This window comes from Balearica regulorum, chromosome 1, assembly GCF_011004875.1.
Source record: "Balearica regulorum gibbericeps isolate bBalReg1 chromosome 1, bBalReg1.pri, whole genome shotgun sequence".
Taxonomy (NCBI): Eukaryota; Metazoa; Chordata; class Aves; order Gruiformes; family Gruidae; genus Balearica; species Balearica regulorum.
The window spans coordinates 56,556,048-56,574,828 of NC_046184.1; the positions used below are offsets into that span (position 1 = coordinate 56,556,048).

Sequence of the window (18,781 nt, forward strand, 5' to 3'; positions counted from 1 at the left end):
GGATGTTATTGTTATTGCTGAGCAGTGCTTACACAGAGTCAAGGCCTTTTCTGCTCCTCAGACTGCCATACCAGCAAGTAGGCTGGGGGTGCACAAGAATTTGGGAAGGGACACAGCCAGGACAGCTGACCCCAACTGACCAAAAGGATATTCCATACCATATGACATCATGCTGAGCAATAAAACTGAGGTGGGGGTGTGTGGAGGTCGGCAGGGGCTGCCATTGCTCAAGGACTGGCTGGGCATCAGTTGGTTGGTGATGAGCAATTGTTTCATTTTGCCTCACTTGTTTTTTCTTGGGTTTTATTTTCCTCTCTTTGTTGGTTCCCCCCTCCTTTTTTTTTTTTTTTTTTTAAATTATTAAACTGTCTTTGTCTCAACCCACATGTTTTCTCACTTTTACCCTTCCAATTCTAGCCCCCATCTCACTGGGTGGAGAGTGAGTGATCAGCTGCGTGGTGCTTAGTTGCTAGCTGGGGTTAAACCACGTACTGCAATTACAGCTTTTTGATACAATGCCTTGAAATTCAGTTATAAACTCACAAGCAGGTTTTAGGTTTTTTTCCCCATGTAGGGAGGTTCAACTGTGCAGTGCTTTGTAGCAAAGTGTTATTAGGTTCTTTTGTTGGCCACAGTGCTAAAGTTCAAGAGAAAAATCTAACCCAAAATTTCTGCTCCCCTTAATGGGCTAGTTAATTTCTTTTTAAAAACAAGAAGAGTATGCCATAACATTTTTACAAGCTTTAATAACATGTCATTAAAAGGGAGGACTACTTTATTAAGTTAAGATTTAAAGTAATTTCATTCTTTACTGAGAGATTAATGGATTTTTATTTTAAATACAGAATATGCAAAGATTTTTCTTTTCAAATTACTCTCCTAAGGAGTCATAACATTTTCAGGCTAGAAAAATGAAGCTAGCAGAGCATTATGAACATGACATCAGTTTCTGTTGTGAAAAATTGTCTTTGTGCTGAAGAGTGATTTAAACAGAAGGCAAATGCTAGTTCACAATTAGACACGAAAAGGCAAGAAAAATCAGAATTAACCAGGATAAGAACAGGCAGGCAATAATGTAAGGGAAAGATTCGTGTTGACGGATAAGAACAGCGGGGCAACTTGAAAGGAAATAAGGATTAACAGGTAACCTCAGGACAGCTTGATAAGTGGCACTGAACAGTGAGACTGAACAACAGGACAAGCCTCAATGTTTGTGTCACTGGTTTTGAAAAAGCCACCGAAGTGTGGAAAGGTTTCTAGACTACCTGTTCAGTTCAGTAATTATTTCTATAAATACTAATGAAAACTTTAGATAAATGTATTTTTATTCAACACCATACAGTAGAGAAACTCTTCCCTTTTCCTGTACTTATTCAGAGCTGAACATTACTACAAATCTTGTACAGCCACATTGTTCAAAATTTTGTGTACCTAGATTTTTATAATACAAAGCATTGAAAGGGCAGAACGAGCTATTTTTCCTCCTTTTCTTCTACAACACTGAATCAAAATCATGATTGATAAATACTCTTCTAAAGATTACTTCGGTCAAAGTCCCTCCCTCCTTGCAAATTCATAGGTTTTTACTTTGAAAGATAAGAGGAACAACAAGGAGCGGAGGGAGAAATTTACATGGCATGAAATTTTTAATTGCATTTTTTGAGGAAGAAGTTTGCAACATACACTCAAAATTCCTGACAATAGTGAAAGCAATCTAACAATACTTCAAATCAGGCATAAAATTTTAGCTTCCTCCTGCAATATTTTACAGCAAAGGAACAACTGAGAAACAAAGTTTTAAGTGTTGTCTGTGCAGTAATCCTTAACAGATGGATGAAAACAGCTGAAAAGAAATCAGCCACAAACAAGCAGCTCAGTGCTTGTTGATATTTTTCAGAGTACCAAGGCTGTTAATGGAAAAAGCCTAGTAATCATTAGTGGCAAATTAAGTACCACAAAATATAATTTAAAAAAATAAAATAAAATCATAATCCAAAGAACAGTAGAGGGTGTGGGGCTCCAAGTAGAATTTTTTTTGTTTGGTTTGGGTTTTTTTAGTGAAGGGAAGAAAAGAGATCCCGAAAAGCCAGAAGTCAGACACCCTGTCTCCCAACTATTTTATAAAGTGAAAGGATACTTTGCTGTATGATATTCACCAGCAGATCATATGGATAAAATAGACCCAATATTCCTGTCAAATAAGAATTCTACATCTGCTAAAAATAACTATGTTTTTAAAAACTCTACACTCATTTGAAAAAGCTTACTTCTATACAGGTTGTTTCCCCTCTTTGTGGCACTAATATTAGATAATTATTGGAACCAAGAGTGTGCTATTGACAGGTGTCAGCTATCTTTACTATGTTGATGCCATTTTAACAGAAAGAGTATTTTCTGACAGTCTGACAAGGAAGAAACCATGAGATCAAACAATGGAACCGGTTAAGATGAAAAGCCCTGGCAAGAAAACTAGCAAGACAGTAAATTTCTCCAAAAGCAGCCTATGGGGCGGGGCAGGGCAGGGGAGTGGGTGGGGGTGGGGAAGGAGCATGTGCAAAACCCACTCTTTGCTGGAAAGCAATCCAATGAATGACAAAGGTTACACTGCCAAAAAACTAGAGAGAAGAACTGTAGAAATTTCAAAATTGAAGTTGAAAAATTGTATACAAAATTGAGAAGAATGAGAATGCAACTCAACTACCAGAATATAATAAATTACAAAATGAAATAAAAATGTATGCATTAACAACAGTGGGAGAAACAAACATTAAAGTGAGGACTGAGTCCATCAGTAACTTTCCTGAAGGTTAATTACCGAAAAGTTGCCACTGGATTTTTGTCATTTATTTCAAGACTGGCAAAGGCAACCATGAAGACCTTTTGCAGCAGTGCCACCAGGTTGATAGGAGTCAAGCAAGATTATCATTCTTCATGATGCCTGACAGCAGGGATTAAATTTTCTAATCATACCTCACATAATGTTAATTAGTTCAAAGAACATAAATATTTAAGTGACCTGCTCATTTCTACATGATGCACAATTTTTTTTTTATTTTTTTTTAAATAGAAAGAAATCTCCTTTTCCCTTCAAGGCTTGGTCTTGATATCTCAGAATACTGTACAGTCTAGGATGTCAGAAGATCTGAAACAGTTGTAGAACCAAACCAGTTCACAAGGAATAAAGCATGATATATCATTTGTTTTCCATTGTATGATAGAGTCTTCATGTATAACTTCTTAAGTTATTTTCAAACTGGCACCGTAAGAAAGTTAATTCTTGCAGTACCCAGATCTTTATATCCTGATGTTCATGGTATCTGCATGAAAGATGATTTTGATGCCATCCCTGACACCCCAGAATACTTCATTCAAGTCTACCTCAGCCTACAAAAAATTTGGTTCCTCAAGCTATGCCCTTGTGATTCCAGAAGAGAAGTACCATGGCTTCTTAGTGATTAGGACAGCTAACAGCATTAACATCCTGCCTTTTCCCCTGCTACTGGGCAAGAACATAAAAAGCAGAGTGACATCTTTTCTATCAATTAAACATCTTTTAACTGAAAACTCTAGAAACAAATATTGATAACTGGTCGTGGCATCTGCAGTCTCAGGTAACTGAGACTATCATTCTAATAATTGCTTTTCCTGCAATAGATATCAACAAGAACCCCTCTTGCTCTGTTGTTTTGTGGAGTCAGAAGAGTCAACTATTAATACTCTGAGATAGAACTTCATGTAGTGAGCCTTACTCTTTACAAAAAAAAATAAATTATGAGCATGTCTTTCCATGGTGATAAAGACAAAACACCTTGTTATCAATATAACAAAGATATCTTTATAGTTACTATACTTTCTTTCCCTCAAGTTCCATGTATACTTATGGAAAATAAGACAGATCAATTTGAAACTCAAGATCAGCTTAAGACAATGTCAGAGGTGATTGTTAGGTGACATTTTGATGAAGACCCTTCTTGGCAAAATATAATACAGCACAGAAGGGATGTGGCTACAGAGTCTAAAGATAATTTTCCATATCTGCTTGTTCAAGTGCTTTTCAAGTTAAATTCAGCTGAAGCGATAACAGAAACGTTCTGCAACAGGCCCAAAGGTAGGTTTCCCACTTCTTGTCAAGACCAAAACCGAGTAAGAGAGAAATTCTGAACTGTGGGGAAGTACCTACCAGAGCCCTGAGCATCTTGCATTCTGAAAAGAAAAAACAAGTACCAAGCACAATCACAGCAAGACTATTTACTACTGAACAGAAAAGCTCCAAGTGTAGCTGATATCAAGGCATTCTAGCATGTAGACCTGGGCCTTTGTCTTTTGAACATGAAGTGATTTTTAATTTATATTTTATGTTATTTTATGTTTGTATCCTAAGATACAAACCAAAAAGTATAAAAATAAATTCTACAATCTTTTCCTCCACCTTTTGCAACAATAGCTTTAATACTGTTGTTGAAGTCCTACAAGACTGAATAAATTTCAAGACAGAAAGCTTGCCCACTTTTCTTTCATAATTTTTCTGAGGCAGCCAGTAAAAGATGCTATGAATCACCATAAACAGTAATTTCATTCTCTGTATCACATGCAAAAATCTCTTTTTGGCCAGAAATGAATTACTCAGAACAAAAGCTAAGAATGGTGCCTTAATCTGACCTCATATATGATATAATCAAACTTATCATCACTGAAGAGGCTGGAATGTGCTTAATCAGCATTAACTAATCTCATAAGACCGATGAGCTGCAGACTCAACTTCTACAGTGTTTAAGAGAAGAGCTTCAAAGGAGCTGCTAACACATGAAGTGTTCCAAGTCCTTCTTAAATGTTTGTAGGAAATAAAATGCTAGAAGATGATGGATTCTTTAGATATCATTTACAGGTTCAAAAAATAATTTCTAGTGAAGGCAAAAGAATAGGTAAATTATGGGATTTTTGAGTACAGAGTGTAAACTGAATGAGGTCCAAAAGGACTGCTGGTATTTAAATACGGGTATAAAAAAACCCACCTAGAAAAACACAGAAGAAATGATCCACCGATCTGAACAATAAGCCTAACAGTAATTATATAGTTAGCTTTTATTTACAGATTAGTGTTTTGGAATGGGTAAAAAGGGAAGAAATGAAAAATTCGTTCATTCATATGAATGAATAGGTAGCTATATTAGTGTCTTCAAAGCACAAAACTAACTCCTTCCAAAAAAACCTCATGTCATCTGCCTGGAGGAATTGGGAGGGGTGATGGGGGGGGTTAGACAGGGGAGGGGGAGAAGAGGAGGAAAAAAAAGTTCTGACAAAAGGAAAAAAACCTGAAATATATTACTGAAGTCTTAAAAAAATATTTGTTAGAAAAATGTATCTTTATGAAAATGGCTCACTAGATCATGTAAACATTTGTAAATTAAAAGACATCACTTTAATGATACGAGACAATACAGTGGAATATAGTTTGCCTAAATTCTAAATTGTTTTGAACACTTTTTTGAATACTTTTCATTGGAGGAAAAGTAAGTTTCAAAAGAGAGTTACTTCAATCTACTTCCTGCCACACAGACAAAAACCGAAATCTACATATCCATATAGACACATAAATACAGGCACCTGTGCATATATACATAAATATGTACACACACACAGATTCTCTCTGATGAAAAGTAAGCACCAGTAGCCACGCTAATAAAATCAGTAATTCATTGCACCATGATGTTTCCTCTCACGTGTCTATCCCCCACTGAACCTTGCAATCGCATCCTTGTGAAGAGATACATTCAATACCCTGGATGGTTGCAGGTACATCCACTGATATGTTTTCATTTGTCAGCTCCTAATCTAGTGAGCCTTCCTTCAAAGCCATTTAAAATTAACACAATTCCTACAGTACACGCAGGACAATTGCCAAATACATTCTCTAATAATTAATCACCCTTAACTTGATGGCTACAGTTTAAAAAAATCATTTTGTTCTATTAGAGCAAATAAAAAAATTGAACATCTCTCAAAAAAGCACCAGCTATAAACCAACAAATTTTAATTTTAGTCTTCCAGTTTTTTGCTTTTTCAGCCAGTCTCTTATGTAAAACTACAAGCAAGCTAAAAATGATTCAGATTTTTGTGAAATTTAGGAGCCATATTTTAAACACAGATCAGCTGCAGAGTTAACACTAACTCGTTGAGATAGTAAGGACTATAAAATAAATTTATAAACCTGTTGAAGAATATGATAATCACCAAGTCATTATGCAAACCAAAGCAATTCGTGACTCAACATCTGCATCTTCAAGAAGTAAGCAAAAAGCAGGACACAATCGACATTATATTCAACAGCACGCTTTATGGTCTCCTGTCCCAACAAGGTATGTTGAGAATCAGAGGTACCTTTAAAAGCAACATACTGTCCAGTCTCACAACAAAGCACATGCTAACAAGAAGCAGAACACCTTAAGTATAGATCAGTCAGCAATCCACAAACACTGACACCTGCACCTAAGGGCCCACATGCCTAATTCTTTAAGTCAGTTGAGAGGGTGGGTGGGTAGGACAGAAAGCTTGAGAAACCCTTCCAGTTCTAACAAACAGAATATAGTCAAGGTTAGTATTTCTTTACAAGAGTTTCCTCTTTCCTTCCTGGGAGTGCCTGAAGACACACATTGCAATCCTTCGTAGACAGCAAAAAAGCCTGTCTTTCTAAAGGCCTTTAAAACCTTTATTTTTTAAATGTATCCAGGGTGATAAATTTTATTTACTTGCATGCAGGTATTTATTAAAAATACCAACAGCAATCAGTGTTCACTCCATGTATCCCCCATTTCAGCCAAGCAAGCTATTGCTCCTCCAAAACACAGTGGCATTTACCTCACTGACCTTGGGACTGCCTTCCTCCAGTATTTCTCCCTCATCAGTTTGCATGGGAACAGGATCTGTGCAAAGTTCTGCAGAAATGCAAAATACTGCCTAAAAGATAAAAAAAGAAAGATAAGTTTTTAAAACAATGATTTTTCTGCCTTTAACATTGTTATGTGAGACTGCAGTGTGTGTAAATAACAATTCTAGGCTATGACCTTTAACGTTCCCATTCTGCACATATTCACTGAATTTATGTTTTATACTGAATAACAGTTGACTTATTCATGTAAAACATAACCCTACTTAATTAATAGGGAAGAAAAGCACCTAACAGGAATGTACTTTCTTTTTAACTTTAAAATATGTCACTGCTAAGTATTTAACGTATTCATTGTATTTACTCATTAAAGCTATGGTCAGTAAGGAATAATCACATGGACTAGAACTGAGCAATTCTTACTTACTAGGAAATAGCTTTTATGCAAATATAAGCTTCGCAGATTTGGCTTACAGACAATCAAAAGGTTATTAGTTTGAAAAATTGTTAGACTTCCGGTCATCCCACCGTATTTCTGAATTCTTACTTAAGGGAATTTTCCCTTGACTTTATTTTAAAAATAAATACATTATAGGCTCTAAATGGTGCAGGGAACTGATAAAATCACTAATTTTTAGGTCAACATTTCCAGTCTTACACAGGGCAACACTTCCCAGTGTTTCCAATATTCAACACTACTTGGTAACTTGTTTTTAAATGTTTGACAGTGTCAGTGCAGTACCAACCAAACCAAATCTACACCCCAAACTCCATTCTTAGCATTGTAAAGTAATTTATGGAATAACACAATACAGTCAGGGAGACTTTGGTTACAAAGATTAGAATGTCTTCTACTCCAGAGGATGAGCTATCTTTTAGAGGTAATGGATCAAATTAATCAATTTAGGAGACCAAACACACCAGCATAAATTCAGCGGGAATCTCTCATTCTCAAAATTCAAGACGCAAGCTATCAGTGGATCTCTAATGTTCCAGGTATGTGGAAAGTAAGGGCTCACACTGAGTTAAAAACTATCTTAAAAGCAAGAGCTGTTGGCCATTAACAGCTGTCCCTCTCAAGATGCTTTAACTCTTCAATTGCACCGGCATTTAAAAATCATTTAAAGTCTCTCCACTTCATTTTTGTACCTCAGCTACAGAGCTGCTGACTCTACTGTCACCTTTACAACAGCAATTAAAAGCCTGCAAACGGACAGCTTTGGAAGTATCCCCCATATCCTGGGCTACATGAAAACAGGTGTGACCAGCAGGTCAAGGGAGGTGATTCTCCCCCTCTACTCTGCTCTTGTGAGAGCCCACCTGGAGTACTGCATCCAGCTTTCGTTCTGGCTGGAGTTCAGTTAATTTTCTTCATAGTAGCTAGTAGGGGGCTATGTTTTGGATTTGTGCTGGCTTATGAGACCCCACCTGGAGTACTGCATTCAGCTCTGGGGCCTCAACATCAGAAGGACATGGACCTGTTGGAGTGAGTGCAGAGGAGGGCCATAAAGATGATCAGAGGGCTTGGAGCACTTAAAGAGCATGCATTTAGATTAGCTATAAGAAAGAAATTCTTCACTGTGAGGGTGGTGAGGCAAACAGGTTGCCCAGAGAGGTTGTGGATGCCCCCTCCCTGGAAGTGTTCAAGGCCAGGCTGGATGGGGCTTTGGGCAACCTAGTCTAGTGGACAGTGTCCCTGCCTATGGCAGGGGGGGTGGAACTAGATGATCTTTGAGGTCCCTTCCAACCTAAACCATTCTATGAGTCTATGAGTGCAAATAGTAGCAAGGTCAAAAAGAGAAAGTTTGGAAATTGTTCATCTAGATGCACCTCCTTCATTTCCAGGTTAAAGCCTATTGTTCATAAGGTAAGGCTGCATGCACTGCCAACGTCTTCTGTATGTTATGCATAGGCAGACAACATCTTTCGTGGCTATTAAGTTGACACAAGGATTGAAGAATATGTTCTACAAATATAAAGGGCCTGAAGCTACAAAATGTTACATGCAACTTATTAAATCTTATAACCAACAACATGTTATGTTCAGTAATATCATACATTCTCACACAAAGCATGAGAGCTGCAAAGACTTACAGCATAGTAATTTCCTTTTCTAGGGAAAGAAAAGTGAAGATAAAGTAGAACTCTCACCCAAGTCCTCAACAAATACTCTGCCTGCAGCATATAATAAAAACTCATAGGTACCACATGCTAAGCAAGACCTGTATCATGCATCTATGTCAAGAGCCTCCTGCATATAGCAAGTATTTCTTGCTGCCCAGCTATCTTCTGTTCTGCAGCAGGAAGCAGGAGGCCAGGCTGGGCAGTCCCTGTCCATGGTACTTCACCACACTGAGTTTCTGAAACCCACTGCAGAGCTTCTGGAGATTGGAGTTTCTGAGCAATACTTTGCAGTATCAGATTCAAGTAATTAGGAAGCTCCACAGATAGTCTGATGTCTAACAGCTAAACAGCTTCAGCCAGAAGGACTGCTGTGGCACTGAACTGGCTTCAAATCAGAGAAACAAGCAACATTGTACTTGAGCTACAGAAGCATTTAAAAAGCTTATAAAATAAAATGAGAGCAGACAGGTCAGGCCAAGATCACTGAAGGATGGGTCACTGTTCAAATATGAACCTCCGTAAAACTGTCATATTTATCTTCTGAGCTATCCCTCACTACCAGAGGAATGGAAAGTGGCAATATTATTATATAATATTATTATAATTATTACTGACAGCACCCCTGAGAAGGGCTTGGGGGTGTTGGTTGATGAAAAGCTCAACATCAGCTGGCCATGCATGCTTGCAGCCTAGGAAGCCAACTGTAAACTGGGCTGCATCAAAACAAGCGTGGCCAGCAGGTCAAGGGAGGTAATTCTGCCCCCCTACTCTGCTCTGGTGAGACCCCATCTGGAGTACTGCATCCAGCTTTGGGGCCCCCAACATAAAAAGGACAAGGACCTGTGGGAACAAGTCCAGAGGAGGGCCACAAAGATGATCAGAGGGCTGGAGCACCTCCCCTACGAGGACAGGCTGAGAGAGTTGGGGTTGTTTAGCCTGGAGAAGAGAAAGAAGGCTCCAGGGAGGCCTTATAGCAGCCTTCCAAGTACCTGAAGGAGGCCTACAAGAATACTGGAGAGGGACTGTTTACAAGGGCAAGTACTGATAAGACATAGGGTAACAGGTTTAAACTAAAGAGGGTAAATTTAGATTAGATATTAGGAAGAAATTCTTCACTGTGAGGGTGGTGAGGCACTGGAACAGGTTGCCCAGAGAGGTTGTGGATGCCCCATCCCTGAAGCGTTCAAGGCCAGGTGGGATGGGGCTTTGGGCAGCCTGGTCTAATGGAGGGTGTCCCTGCCCATGGCAGGGGGGTTGGAACTAGATGGTCTTTGAAGTCCCTTCCAACCCAAACCATTCTATGAATATTTGACACCAGTTTTTATATATTACTCCTGGAAGACAAAAAACTACCAACCACTGCATCTCAAAGAAAACAAAAAGTCAGTAGAACTAGGAAATAAAAAAAATGGAAAGGCTAGAACAACAAAGATAAGCAAGCTCTCCCACAGAAGACAGATTAAATACACTGGAACTATCCATAGCTCAGAGAGAGTAAGAAACAGAAAAAGAGAGATAAATAGATAAAAAAACAAATGTAGTGGAGGAGGAAAAGAGAGTTTATTCCGTCTTCATTTGTCCCATAATTCATGTTTTATCAGCTTTAATGTTCAAAACATGTATTGTACTATTTCATACAATGCTCAGACTGAACTCACTCACATGGGATGGCAAGAAGGTGGAAGTTTTAAGAGACTCTAATTTACTGGAAAAGTTCATAAGGGGAGAAGAAAATCCACCAAAAAAAGAATCTTGCAGCTGGTGTAGGAAGACCCTAAGCCACAGACTGCAAGAGGTGTTGCAAGAGGAAGTTTTGCCAAGTGCTGCCCTTCTATTGTATTTTTCCCCATTACATTTGCTTCTGGCTTCTTTCAGGAAACAAAACATCAGGCAACAAGCTACGAGCCAAATTCAATACTATCATTTGTATACTGTTTCTGCATACGTGAATCCTTGATTCCCATGGCCACCGGCACAAGAGTACTGCATTTCAAGTTTATTTATTGCCAAAAAGCAGGCATCTGGGAATTCCTGAATCCATGGGAAACTACCTCTGTGGCAGACTTTTCTAGCGGCCATTTACAACTGAGGATGACTTCTCAGCCAACAAAGTGACTGCTTAGTGCCAGCATGTGAAGAAATAACATAATTATTCCACGTTGTTGACACCACCTCTTCAGCTCACTAGCTTCTGAGTGGAGGGCTGAAGACCAGACATAGGGTAATTTTTGTACACAGAGGACAGAGAGGCAATCAGAACTTGTAGTAGTGTCCTATAGGATTGGAAAAAAGGCAAAATGCCAAAAGCCATTATTTACTTATTTCCAGTATTTATGTGATATGCCAGGTTCCCAGGGGATAAAAATACATAAAGTTTATAGACAGTCCATTTAGATTTTCAGATCCAACATCTATCAACAAAGTCACTCTTGGAAAAGGTCAAAAGAAAGATAATCCTCTTCTTCCATTCTTGCATATACCCACCAAAACTAATTCAGATGGGACTGAAATCCCCCAATCTTTTTATTCACCTGATGTTTTCTAGAAAAATTAACTAGCTTTGGCTTCAGTTAGGACTGCAAGGAAAATCTGACAAATAGTGATGCACAGGTATGTCCACTTATGTAGCAGATGCATGTCTAAAGTTAGGAACAGTTTTTAACTCTTTAAAATATCATGCAGTGATGAGAATCTATTCTTAAAGGTAAAAGCACTTGCTAATATGAATTAGGTACAGTTCTTACAAACTTTAATGCCTACTACAATACTGCCCTGTCATAAACCAATATGGCTTTGGGACAATCCATTTTGATTTTTAGTCCTATTTATGTTCCATCTCTTTCTGCAGCAGAGACATACACATTTCATTCAGTGGTATCAGGATGATGGATGCACCTACTAGTCATTAAATTCAGTGTATGCAGAACAGTGCAGAGCACCTTATGGATACGATCTCTTCACTACTGCATTCTAGCACACTCTGGCAAGTAAAACCTGAGCCGAATTTCCATATACGTATAAATCCCTAAAAATCAGTATCAGTGAAGGTGCTTCCTCAGGCCTAATTTGCCCCCAGGTAAAAAGGTCCACCATTCAGAAACACCAGATCCTCATTAGCAGGAGAGGACTGGAATCCGAATGTCTTCAGATTTGCTGTTCATCAAACATGCACCACTGGGACTAAGCACCTTATCTAATACATGGGCCTTTCATACAGCAACACTTTTTTTTCTGCCAGATTGCCAGCAGCAATCAAATACGGACTAAAGAAGAAAACTGTTCTTCATTTGATATAGAAAAAAAAAATATTTCAAGCTTCTGAAGAATGCAGCTGTAACAGAAGCACTTATTAATGTAAAAACAATTGTGGTTCCTGTGAATTCCAAAGTCTGAATTGGATATGGCCCACTGGAAAACCCTTGAAGGACAGTAAGGTGTGCAAACTGTCACAGAGAGTAAGCAGAAATTTAGGATAGGTCCCAAACTCTGTCACAAGAGCATAAAGCAAAACAGACACACAAGTACTCTTCAAAGACGGTGATCTTGTATACATAGCATACTTGAAAAAAAAGCAGTTAGAACAAGGCAGTAATATACTGAACTATGTCTTAAATGAGACTGCTTACTTGACGCAATCTTATTGATACATGATTGCAATCACTCTCTATCTAGGTATGTAGATAAAAGTGTTAACTTTTAACAGATGGTCTAGCCATATTATATCTAATGGCTACAACTTTACATTACATTGAGTTTGTTAGGAATGTACAAAAACAACATAAAATTTAACGTATGGAAAAAGAACAGAGTACTTTTTGTCATTTTAAATGCTAGTTGAGTTACTGAGATTAAAGCAAGAGTATCCAGAAGATAAAGAAAATTTGAACGTAACTTCATTGCTTGTAGAAACTAATCATTTACCAATTCCAGTGACTTTAAAATCTCATCATAAATTAATTACTTTTCAAAGAAAACCATCATATGCATCAACTGTAGCTGACAGAAACAAATCGTATCAGACAGTTACAGAAAAACTTCACACCCAAACCCACAGGAAGTAACACACTAGAAAGTATATGAAAACAGCCATGTATCCTCTAGTTGGCTAAGAACTAGTATACACTAATGCTCTTCTCACCTCCAACTTTCAAGAGCGCAATACTGAATTTTGGTTGATTTTTACCTTTGACAGTTTCCACGGGCTGCCAAAGCCCACAAGGATCTGTCCTGGCTACATTCAGTGCAAAAACGAAACCCTAAAAGGAGACAAACAAAAATTTAAAAGGTCAGTCAACTGTAGGCATTACTAGATTAAAAAAAACATATAAAAATGAAAGTCAATTGTCTCCAAAGATCAGCCACCCTTACTCCCAAAACATTTAGTAAAAGCCATATTCATCTTAATAAAGTCACATAGAGCAAACAAAAAAACTGTAATCGCAAAAGAAGCCATACAGCTCCCTTTCCCTCTCCTCCCCATAATTTATGCAGTACTGGGGAGATGGGGAAAAAAGAGTTGCAATTAGGGTTAGAGAGAGAAGTATTTTTCTCCTCACTATTCCTTCACCTCAACTGTCACCCCAGTCTAGGAAATTATTCTTCAAAGGCAAGAAATTTACATACTGCAAAAAGCATTTACTTGCTGACCCTTAGGCTCAAATTTAAGATCAAGTTTTAGCAAATTTAGGCTTTTACAGAATAAAGTTGCACCACTGCTGGAAATGCAACTTTAACTACATCAGAGAAAATGTTAAAAACATAATACTGTTTATTGCTTCCGCATACTTATTACTCACCCATCACCGCACAACTTAGACCAACCACCAGTTTTGATAAAAGAGTAAGAATCCTTATACAGTGATCCACCAAACCATTTCAGATGTATCTTACACCTGTATCAATACTGACTGACTCGCTTGCTCTGAATCTTCACTAAATACTATAGATGCAGGCCTGACACTGAAGTCAGCATACCGTGCACAGTGCTGCATTACAGAAACCTCAAACTGATATTGAACAGGAAATTCCCCTTCCAAGGATTTACTGTCACTATCAGCATTTCTGTAAACTTTGCCACTGCAACCACTTGAACAACAAAAAAAAAAGCTAACATTTCCTCATAGTTATAATGGGAATACCTCCTAAAAGGAATGTCATTGTTTAAATTAGGCATTGCAAATTTTATATGTACCAAAAATGTTATTTGTTTGGCAGCAAATTACAATTTTCTCATTATTAGTAATATCCTTTTCACAACAGTTTTGAACTGCTTACTTACTATGTATAGGTACAAAACCGAAATGTTCATTTTTCATCCAGAAATGAACATGCAGTCAAAAGCACTACCAAAGCAGAGTTGCAACATGCTCAGTCTTCTCAATCACCTTGAAGTAGTTTTTCAAGTGAAAAATCTACATTAAGTACATCACCACCTTAATATTATGATGTCCCAAAAGTATTAGCAACCTTACAATCCATGCTTAAATTGAGAATGTTTTTACCAAGCAAGGCATTTTAAAACACTGTTAGAAACTAAGGCTCTGGAGACAGAAGTCTAATAGAACTCAAACTCTTGATTATTTTTACACTAAGTGAATGCATACTCCGAAATGAGTAAGAAGGCATAATGTTTACCACTTTGTAATATTTCCTTCATTGAATAAAAGGACTGCTTTCATCTTAGCAAACTAAGTACAGCAAGCTGCATTTACCTGGCTTCATGAGACAGTAGGAGATTAAAGAAATACTTCTATTACTGACACATATTGAAAATAACACGTGGAGGTAAGAGTAACCCACTCTGTTGTCTGTAAGTTTTCGATTTTCCCTATTAACTTCCAAAACTACAGAAAAACATGAAAAATTGATTCCTCAACAAGTGTTAAACTATCATCCATCTCCCTACAACATCTCAGAAATAGCCAGCCACACCATTTATTATTAATCTATGCAGTCAAGTACACAATATAGGTGAAATCAAAGGCTGTTGTTGACGTAGCAGCTTTATCATGCATATCTGACATATACCCCCATTCAATGAGAGTATCAGCCAATAAGCAAGACTAATGAAGTGTCTGTGAAGTTTTTGACAGCATAGAATCTGAAGTTGGAAGACAGGAAACACTGCAGAAGCTGGCCAAAAACCAGCTTTACCCAGAAAGGGGTTGTTGCAGGCTGGATACTGAAATACCATAGCATTAGTATCTAGCAAAAGCATTCAAAGTTACAGCCAAACCACCACATGATTATGGACCACTAATGTCTCCATGGGAAAAGAGAGAACTGCTACTAATTATGCCAATAATCTGTCTTATCTCATTACAGAATCTTATTCATGAAGAGGAGTACGGATTCCTATCCCTAATTGAAAAAAGGCTCTTGTCAGTATCTATCTAACTTTTAACAGATGTAAGACAAGAAAAGACTGATTGTCCTTCTCCTATTACCCTGACAAATTTAGGCCTATGTTTCTAGAGCAGTCACAATGTTAATTAGCAAACTCAAAGCGGCACAAGAGAGCAGACTCCAGTGAAAACAGTTTAGGTTAAAGACACAACATGTAGCTGAGTGGGACTGCAAAGATGTTACAGCAAGGAGAATCTCAGTGCCTACCACAGTCAGAACAGAATTTAAATCTCACGCATACATCTCCTCCTAATTCAAATCCTCAGAGTAAGTATCTACTTCTGCCAGCAGCATCAACCGGCTTGCCTGGATTATAGGAAAAATTTTAGCCAGGAAAGCAATCACAGTGCGATTAGGTAGCCAGAGGAGAGGAAAAGGAAAAACAACCAACCAACCCACCCACAATTTATGCACCATTTCTCTGACAGAACAAAGGGAGGGACCTCCCCCTTCCCTCCAAGAGCTATGACAGTTCCTAACCAAGGAACAATCAGCCAACTACACCACTTATTAGTTCAGGCACCGAGGCACACTAGAAGATCAGACTCAGTCTCTATTATCTTGCAATTACAGAAACAATTCATTATACCTACATACTCCTGGGTTACATATATTAAGTCCTGCCCTGACAGACCAGAACTGTATGCATGTACAGTGTAACCCCCAAATAGTCTGTATGTATTTCTAGTTCCAATATAGTCAGTGCAGCAATTTGCTTAGCTGGGTTAGGGAATCTATGAAGCAGCAGAATATCTTGTACACAGTAAGGACTCCTAGACTAGCTTTTTTTCTCAAGTATTTTTTAGGGTGCTGCCCATCTATTTGCACAACAAGTTCTTTACTTACAGCAAATACCTCCTTTTTGGTCACCTCACATAAGCTGCCTCTGTAGGAACACCAAATATTCCAGGTGCGCAGAACTGAAAGGAACAGGCTGCCATCAGGAAAACAGTCTCTTCAAATTTGCCCCCTCCAACCCCATCCAAATCTGAAGAAACAGTAAACACTGGTAGTATGTGTGACAGACATTCCCACTATGAACTACGACAGAACAGCAGGAAGCTCTAAAAATATAATTCCTATTCACAACTGGGGAAAAACATGGAGTGAATGTGGTTTCTTATATAAGAACAAGTGTGTTCAAGGAAAGTGATTACACAATCCTACAATAACTCCTGAATATTAAGTATTATGTGTAAAAATGAATCCTATTACTTACAAATTGTCGGGTATTTAATCCTATTTTGAAAGAATAACATATCAGCAGCACTGAACTGGCTAACACTCAAGCCCATTTGAAATCATTCAGAATCTACCACTCTGTCTTAACCACAGCTAGAATTAAATACTTCAATTTTGGTTTTGCAAAATATAACCAACTTCCAGGAATGAAAAGAGGTCCAGAAGTATTGGTTTACCACTATACATCCAAGTTAACATCACTAAAATCTAAGTTATTCCAGTTGCTATTATTTAGGCACCATAAAAGAAAGACTTGTTGTGAAGGTAACCAACAGGTGGCATGTTTCTAAATTCACGGCATCATTTTGTTGGCTACTGCCCATGCTTAATGTACAGCATTATCTAGTGACAAACTGTTCCTGTCATTGGACTAGCTGCCATAAACTGAGTATTTTTTTTCCTGAGCTTCTAGCATTAACTAAGAGCTTTCCAGGCATGATTTCCATTCAAGCAATTTCTCACTAGCAACAGTGCATTTGAAGACAAAAAGGAGGGCTTTGCTGCCACTGTGGTTTAATTGTCCCTCTGCTAAGTGGCTAAATGTTTGACAGCAGCAAATTTTAAACTTAGTTCTGCCTTATGTTGTGGAATGATTCTGATAAAGCAACCAAGAGCACACTCTCTGCTCAAAAGGCCTCAAGCTGTCTAAAAATATCATTTCACAAAAAACAGCTGCTGACATAACTACACAAAACCATCAAATACCCAATTATGATATTGGGAAGTTGGCTTAAAGTCATTCACAACTTCAAAACAATACAGAACTATTTCATGCTTTTTCATCTACAGCACACCATCACCCTAAGAGTCATGATTTACTATAAAAATTATCCAGGACAATCCAGGTCTCACTGTGGTAATCCTCCTCCACTTCACATGAACTAAAGATATGACTCTTAACAAAGTAGCTGGGAGGAATGGGAAAAGGCAGAAATCCTCAGCCTCTTAATAAAAAAAAAAATAAGAATCCAGAGAACAGCATTCAGCAGTGGCAGCTGAGTACTCCACAAAGTCACCGAGGTGTTCGACAGCAAAACATGACATGGGATAAAATGTCCATGTTTAATTCAGTGTTGGCTGCATAACTTCATATTTTGTTCAGTATTAACTTCTCTGCACTGATGTTTTTGTACTATAAGGAAAATGGTTCAGCTGTTAATGTAGATATGACACAGCCACTTTCAACAAGATAAGTAACTGTAACTTGGAAGAGATATCACGTACATTAGTCTGTACCACTTTTCTAAGGGAACATTAGAATAGAAGGACTATACAGAAGTTATGTCATTAACCTGTATGTACAAAACACAAGCTCCAATTCATACCACTTAAGTCTTTTCACATCAACAGCCCAAATATAAATTAGCAAACCACTTTCATAAAATAGAACATTCCTGAACGTGCCAGGGTTTTTCTCCTAAATAGACAATTACACAACATGAGCTGCTCAAGAAAACCCAATCATTACTGAGTTTGGGTTGGTTTTTTTTTCCATTAAAGAAAGTCTCCCTTCTTGACTCAATGTTAGGGAGGACATGAGAAACAAGTGCAAAAGGATACTTCCCAAATCACATTTAGAATGCTGTTTCTGAGCAAACTAGCAGTATTTCTTAACTTGTGTCTCTGTAACCTTTAAAAAAAAGGCAAAAAACTTATTCACTTGATCACCTAGCTACTGGATCATCATTTCCAAAAGCAAAGTAAGAAAAGGCAGCCCTAGACTGCACAAAAATGGTCTAACTCAGACTTGCTATTTAGAAAATCCTGTTTCCAGCTCTGGAATCTGAAGACAGCCTTGAAACACGAGCTGAAGACAGAACATTGCATTGCCACCTTCCCAGTGTTCCAAAACATTTACACAAACAACATTTAAGGTGCTAAATGTTCCTGCTCCCACTAAAGGAAAAAGAATTGAAAAGTGTATTTTTAAAAACGTTTTGCTTACATTTTTGCCACTTTCTACTGCACAAAGCAGCTTAAAAATTCACTTCTTTCCTGCTCATACTGGTTTTGCTGAAGAATCCATTAAAGGTTAAGTGAATATAAAATGTATTTGTCTCTATTTTGCCTCAGCAGACTATCATACACTACATATCACTTCTCAGCTGTAATCAAGGTTACGTACCA

The 18,781-nt window shown here is 37.9% G+C and overlaps 1 protein-coding gene across 23 annotated transcripts in view; it reads right to left on the reverse strand.

Annotated features, from left to right (window-relative positions):
• Positions 1-18,781, reverse strand: part of TNRC6B (trinucleotide repeat containing adaptor 6B) — a 133,719-nt gene that overhangs the window by 104,480 nt on the left and 10,458 nt on the right. For 18 of the 23 annotated variants that reach the window (XM_075752085.1, XM_075752039.1, XM_075752004.1 and 15 more), the window contains exons 2-3: positions 13,191-13,263; positions 6,856-6,954 (exon numbers count right to left, since the gene is read on the reverse strand). In XM_075752085.1, the coding sequence (XP_075608200.1) occupies positions 6,856-6,954; positions 13,191-13,263 (172 nt within the window). The remainder of the gene's footprint in view (positions 1-6,855; positions 6,955-13,190; positions 13,264-18,781) is intronic. The other 5 variants (XM_075751996.1, XM_075751967.1, XM_075751989.1 and 2 more) reach the window with 2 other exon arrangements.